At 51.1% G+C, this 7,126-nt stretch overlaps 1 protein-coding gene across 1 annotated transcript in view; it reads right to left on the bottom strand.

The window, feature by feature from the left end:
* Positions 1 to 113: 113 nt before the first annotated feature.
* Positions 114 to 7,126, bottom strand: part of LOC104083183 (neuropilin-2-like) — a gene marked incomplete at its 5' end in the record, with an annotated part of 41,203 nt that continues 34,190 nt past the window's right edge. The window contains 2 exons of the mRNA XM_009586584.1: positions 114 to 418; positions 1,008 to 1,076. Of these exons, the coding sequence (XP_009584879.1) occupies positions 114 to 418; positions 1,008 to 1,076 (374 nt within the window). The remainder of the gene's footprint in view (positions 419 to 1,007; positions 1,077 to 7,126) is intronic.

Raw genomic sequence — 7,126 nt, forward strand, 5'->3', positions numbered from 1 at the left:
GCCCCTCGTTCCCCGTCATGGCATTCAGTTCCCATAGAAAACGGCAAAAAAAGTAACCCCCCGCCAGCCCACCTCACCAGGCGCAACACCGAGGGTGATCCCCAGGGCACCCATCAGGCCTCTGAGCAGCACTTCTGGTGGTTCATCTTGACCTTGTGCTTGATGCCGTCGTACAGCTCAAAGTTGTAGTTCTCCAGCGTGGTGGAGCTCCGTGAGGACAGCCCGGCGTACGAGCACGTGCAGTAGAGGAGCAGACCGGCGCAGATGGCCCCGAGGAGGACGCCGAGGGAGCTCATCGCTATGATGGTCACTAGGATGGGATCCAGGGTGTACAGCCAACTTTTTTCTTTGTCCAGCTTCGGGGTTCCTGGAGAGTTAGTAGACAATAGTGTGTCGTTCCTATCCGATCCAAAGTAATCTGCAGTGGAATGGGCACTTATTATCCAGGGATCACTTCCCCCCCCCAACTTTTATGCATTTCTTACTTGGAGTTGTGATGGCCTTACAAGAGTATAAGCTCCCCCGTAAGTATATCTCAGCAGAATTCTCTAACCCAGGTCTACAAGTAATGTGAACCGAACGATCAAGAAAGTTAGGTGCCCTAGCTAGCGTGCTAGCATTTTACACCCACTGAAACTCTGGCCCTTCAAGTGCCATTGGGTTCAAAACTACGGAAACAATCCGTCACAGCTCCCAGACTTAATTTTCTCCATTTACAAGTCAAAATGCCACGCAAGCAGCAATTAATGCTTGAAAGATCAGTTCCACTTGTCCTAACACAAATACAATATATTGACTTTGCAAGGTTGCTTGCTGTTGAAAAAGGAAAACAAGAAAAGAAAACTAGTATCTTTGCCCAGGCACGGAGCCATCACTTGCGTGTACGTTCTCCAGCGTGTTCTAGCTCCTAACCCCCATCACAGCTGAGGTTTGTGAGTAATTGTAGCATCTGATACTGAAACACAAGCTCCCCCAGATAAATTGCCATGTGGCATTTGGGTACCAACCTGGATCATCGTTGTCCTCAAAATCTTGCTCTGAGATCGGAAAGTCATCCTCCATTCTTGGGAAGTTCACTAGAACAACAAAATGGGAAGCACTGTTGGTTTAAAGAGGGCTTTCGGGGCATTGTTGCCACTGGTCACTGGATTGCGAGACTGGCCAGAAGCAAGCAATAGCTGAACTACTGCAAGGCTCTTCCTCTCAGAAGGAGGAAGAACTCTTCCCCTTCTTCCTTCGGCCGAAGTCAATGAAGACTCTTGCACACTCGAGAGAACAGGATCTGCCCACTACATCACAGATCATGACCACCAAATGACCAGCTTTTAAGAAGAAAAGAGAGCGAGCGAAAAGCAAAGAAACCAGATGACTTGAATAGCACTAAAATATTGTCATTGGTGCCTGCATAATGGCCATAATTCACTATTAACATGCTCATAGGTATGATCTCTACAACTTTGAATAGGATCTTAGTGCCTATCATTACTTGCCACTAATGCTAGATCCATTTAGCACAATCTACTTTTCATCTTTTCCCATACATCTTACTGGACACAGAGCTTCAATGACCCAATTTCTCTTTGGGTTTCAGATAAATTCATAGTAATTTGAGGAAGTCATGTATCATCATTGTATGTTTTAATGCAAAAGCTGGTTGAAATGGGGAGAGCGGCAAATGGGTGTCCATATCTAGGCATTTATGTTAACATTTCTCTGATCCAAATTCCTTTTAGTGGTGACATTTCTTTTTATTGTTCAGCACAGATCAAGCACTAGTAACCAAGTGCACATGCTGTAATCTGAGCAGAAGAAAGTTATTTTCCTGTGCAGTCTTCCTAGCATTATCTCTATGTATAGTTACCAAGTTTTCAGTTTTTTCCAAAAGAAAATGCCCTTTCATTTTGATCTGCTTACATTTTTTCAAAGCTGACCGTAAGTTGGGGTGCTCAACTGAGAAGGCACCTCAAAATGATCAGGAATGCAGAAAATCAGGGACTACTAGGAAGCAGTAGAAGTCACACCTTTGAAGTAGTTGTGGTTGCAAATTAAGGCTACTTCACGTCTTGCACAAAAACAGCAAGAAGAGTTTTAAGAGATTACTTAAACCCAACCAAAACCAAAGAATGTAACTTGTGCCTAAAAAGCCACATGCAAAGAAATTATTCAAAACCTTATAAAAGAATATTTGTGCGTATTTGTACAGAGATTTAGGACCGGAAAAGGCCTCCTGAATTGTCAAATCTATTTTTTTGCTCTCCCAGGCAATGGTATCAGGCAATCCCCGCCAGCAACATGTCAAGGTTCACTTCCAGAGCAGGGGGGCTCTGCTGAACGCCACGCCGCCCCAACACCACCTCACCCCGGACTGCACTGATCCTCCGTGCTGGCACTGATCACACCTTCCCAAATACCCATTCTTTGGGCAGAACTGTCTTTTGCTCTCTGCTCTCAAAGGATTAAGGGATTTCTTTGACTTTTCAAGCGAACCTTGTGTTCCTGGCAACAGGAACACACAAAACCCAACACTTGCCCCTCCTAACGATGAGCTCTGCATGTAGTGAGCCAGGTAATTTAAGCTGACTCAAGGCTGCTGGTAGCTTGTTGAAGAAACATAGGTGCACACCATCTTCTGTAAATCCTCACTTTAGCAGCGAGTTCACATGATTTCTCAACACTTCCAGAACTGACAGGCCCAGATGGCAACATCTTAGGGCTGGGAGAACTGCCTGAGGGCCTCTTGCAAACATTTAGAGCCGAACATGTGGAAAAATAACTTGCAAAGCAGTTCACACATGGAGACGTCTGCTTTGCTAGTCCTCCGTCACAAGACAAGCAGTGAAATTTGCCATCCATGTCACCCACACAACCCTACGGAAACTGTAGGTTGCTCGAACACAAGCAAAGGTGGAAATTGGACCACGGTCTGCCCAAAGAGCCCACGTGTGGGGAAAGGCCGTTGGAAATATTTTGCCTTTCCATATTGTAGCTCCTCTAAATTTTGTGTGAGAACAAGCTAGCAATTTGGTGCTTTTTTATTTCCCAGGGTAGCCTTGAGGGAAAAGCCAGAAAAAACAAAGTACCAGTTAATCAACACTTTCAAAAGAACACCAGTTCTTCCAGCCTGAAAGGAAGGAGCGCTGGGAAAACTTGAAAAGAGAGAACATTTATACAAAAAGCCCAGGCCAAAATCTATTTACTCTTCTAGCAATTTTCTCAATTCCCCATGCTAATATGACTCCAAGTCCTGCTTAAATGATATCCTCCTCCTTGCCCATTCTCCTTCCTCCTCAGGCCCGTGGTAGGCCCTTATTCTTCTGTTCCCTGCACACCATTTCATTGCTATCAGATTGTATGTTGTCACGCAGGGCTCTACGCTGGCTTTGGAAAAATGCAACTCGATGTTTCTTTTTCCGTACTGGGGTTTCTTGAGTCATTAACAAAATCGGCTCTGGCTGTGTGGCTGCCTGTGGGAATTGAAGCTGGTGGTCCCAGTTCAGTTCCTAGTGGAGATGATTTCCCATCACAGAAACTAGCCTGCTATTTGTCATCAATTAGGCTCCTTTGTGACAAATCTGAGCAATATTGTCACAAGTGGAGCAGGCCATGGAAAGTGACCCCCTTGGAAAGCGGTCCCCAGAAAAGCCCTGCAAGCTGCTGGGCAGAATGGGAGAAACATGCATCGCCCTGTGCTGTGGAGAGCTGCTTCCTTAACGGGCAGCTTTCAGGCGCAATCTACTTTGCATTTTAAAAGGAAAAAAAACATACTGCGGAAGGGTAGACAAGAAAGTTAGGGGGAACTGTATTTAAAGAGGAGGAGCGCTTTCTCCTGAGTGAAAGGCCCTTTTTAAAGCGCGTGTGCTGAATGACGGCTGTGAGCACCTAGCCGGTCACGCCCAGAAGATGATGTTAGCGATGCTGTTGGAAACGGCCGGATGCCGAGAAAAGGCTGTTATCTGTTGGATCTAAGAGCACTGCCAGCTAACAGGCTAATTTATGGGACCTGAAAAAAGAAAGATGAGATTCTAATCAAAGACAAGGAGCAACTTAAGTACCATGTTCGTATGAACTCACATGGAGGGAGAGCAGGAGAGAATTAGTATTTGCAGAGATTAAGTAGCTTTAATGTACATCTGTTTTAAAATACTAGCAGGGGCAGGAGGGATTGGGACAGGGTGGGGGTTACTGGCAGGGGGGGTGACATGTGCTCAATACGCCTCGCCAAGAGCAGATGAGGTTCTCTGGTGCCCCACCACAGACATACACATGCCTCTTGCAGGAAAGCTCTCCAAACCTGCCCAAGGCAGCTCACCTCTGCAGAGCTGAGGTCAGCGCATCGTATGGACTGGCATGTACTTCCCGCCACCACACACGCTCAACACCAGCCTGCCTGCATGGGCTTACCAGCAGTGCCCACCGCCTCAGGCAGACACCTTTGCACCAAGCCAAGAGCTACTGCTTTGGAGAGGACACCCAGTCCCAGTCGCTGGAGCCTAGACACATTCCTCTGAGGCAAATGACCACCATCGAGAAAAAAAATGCTGTTTCTTTCTAGACTGACTTTGCCTGGTTTAAGTCCGGGCACCGACCGTTGCCTCCTGCCGGATCCCTCCATCCCAGGGCAGAGCTCTGTCTATCACCATGCATCTCGCTACACACAGGCATTTCCAGATGTGGTGCCTCTCGGGCTCTTTCTAGGTGAACAAAAGGAGCCTCTCAGCAGGAGGTGCCTTTCCCAAGCAATATATCAAACTTGCAGCAATTTCCAGCCCTTTTTGTTGCCTGCCTGCAGCCTCTCTGCTGCAGAGGAGCCTGGCCTGGAGAGTGCCCGGAATCTGCTCCCACCGTCCCTGGGCTCCTACTGCCCACTTCCCGCAGGGGTCCGCGGGCTCTGGGGCCGAAGGGGATGCACCAGGAGATGGTGGCTTGTGGGCTCTGCTACCTAACCGTCTTTCACTTCCCAGTAACATCTGTGGCTGTGCTTCCTGGTACAAAAGAGGGGTAGCCAACTGCCCTCTGGTCTTTTCCACAGAGGGGAAACAACCGTGTGCTGCTCACTTCCGTGTGCTTGCTCACAGCAAGTGCCCTCCTATGTGCTCACCCCTCTCTCCTGTTGCCACAACAGCCAACTTGGCCAGCGCTATCCCGTCCGGCAAGGGGACCATCGGAGGTGCACAGCTGCCAAACAGTGCCCACGAGAGCCTGAAACATTAAATCCAGCTAAGCCCAGGAAAACGGGGTCAGAAATTACCACTCCCCAGCCTTGGCAGAGAGAGGCAGAGCTCCAGCTTCACTCTGATCCTTGCTTTTCTCCCTTTGCTCATTCCCAGCCCTTTTCTCTCTGTAGCAATAGCGTGACTCCAACACACATCATTTTGTTTTGACATAGCAGAGCAGCCGCTGTGGCCTCGCCTTGACACCGCTCCGTTCGGCGGCGGCGCGCTGCTCCTCCGGCTGGGAGCCCCGGGGGCTGGGGGGCGACACCTCCCACCCTTGGTGAATGGGGAAGCGCTTCTCAAAGCAGCAGCACAGGCACCAGGCAGAAACACTCCTTCTGAATCCCCCATCGCTCTATTTCCAGCCGAAAATCTGTCTCACTTCTCTCTTCCTTGCTCCTCCAGAAACACAGAACGATTTTAGTTTACAAAAGGGCTAAATCCCTGCCAAATTTCAAATTAAAACAGTGCTTTGGCTACAGCTGAGCATTAAAGAAAGCAAACAAGCAGACTCTCCCCTGGTCCTCTGCAGCGCGGGAAACCCCGGACCTTATCCTCAGATTGCCTCGGGACTGCCCCGGCGGCGGGGCACACCGCGGCACCGTCTTCAAACCGGGTGACACCGAGGAGCCTCTTGCGTTCCTTGGGCTTCCCGTATGCAGAGAAGATGGGGAAGCGTGGCTAGGCAGGTGAAGACCCCAACTGAAAGCATTCAGAGATGTGAAGCCGGGCTGGGTGCTTGGTGCAGAGGCAAACGTGAGCAGGCAGCTATTTCCAGCCCTCCGACGCGTGGCACCCTGCCCTCGCCGCACGCATGGCAGATAGCCGAGGCGGCTGCCCAAATCAGGGACCCTGCCAAACCCTTCCCGCAGCAGCCACATCCCCCGTTGCAGCCTGACCCTTTCCTTCGCACCTCCCCGGTGTGTCCAGCTTTTGCACCTCTCGTCGGCACCGGCACAAGGCCAGGGAAGCAGTGGCAGCGGTGTGCATGCATATGGCAGTACAGTGACATTCTACGGCGAGGTTGTCCTCTCCCTCTCTCTCAGCGCTGGACTAGCTAGGTAAGGAGCCACCATTTGGGTTCGGTGCTCCGTGCCAGAGCTCACCGGTCCCAAACCAAGCAGCTCCTCAGTGCGAGGGCAGTGTTGCTGGCCCCCGCCGCTGCACAAGGGCTCGGAGCCGGGGGAGAAGCCGGCAGCTCTGCGGCATCCTGATATGTTTATCGCCCTCCCCGTTGTTGCTGTTTGTTTTTACAGCGGCAATGGCTAACGACACCATTCCTCAAACTGGCAGTCACGCCTGCAATCGCTGCTAAGAGCCGCCAAAGCCGCTGATGGAGGAGCTGTGGCGGAAAGCCAAGAGGCTGTCCAAGCTCGCCCCGGGGCCCTCGCCCGGTGTCTGCGTGCCAAGCTCTGCTGCCCTGACACGGGGTAAGCAGGGGCCAGCCCCAATAGAGTCAGCAGGTTTTCACAGGGTTTCTAGAGGGGCAAAAATCCCAACACAGCCCCGTGCACGATCCGGTTTCTGCCTCATTCCCTTGCATTCCCAGCAGAGGCATTGTAACCTGTCCCTGCCCAGGAAAAAGCCAACCTCGCCCTTACAGCCTGGGGGAAAGCAGCCCTGGGCTCCCTGCGCCAAGTGTCACCTGGCAGGCACTTGCCCCGGCAGAGGCTGACCCGGCTGCGCGTCCCGTCTCCGCGCTGGGTGAATGAGCACTGCGCTTTGCAGCCTGCTCCTGAGCGATCATCCATCTCAGACATGCTGACATTGCCCGGGGAAGGCACAGCACAGCCCTTCCCACAGGCAGGCCATCGCTCCCTCTTTCATACCCCCATTTGCCACCGGCTTTGCCCCGTGCTTACAGAGAGTGCCCGTGGGCCCTCTCCCGCCAGCTGCATGGGGTCATTTTCCCT

This window comes from Fulmarus glacialis, unplaced genomic scaffold (genome assembly GCF_000690835.1).
Source record: "Fulmarus glacialis isolate BGI_N327 unplaced genomic scaffold, ASM69083v1 scaffold20531, whole genome shotgun sequence".
NCBI classification, from domain to species: Eukaryota; Metazoa; Chordata; class Aves; order Procellariiformes; family Procellariidae; genus Fulmarus; species Fulmarus glacialis.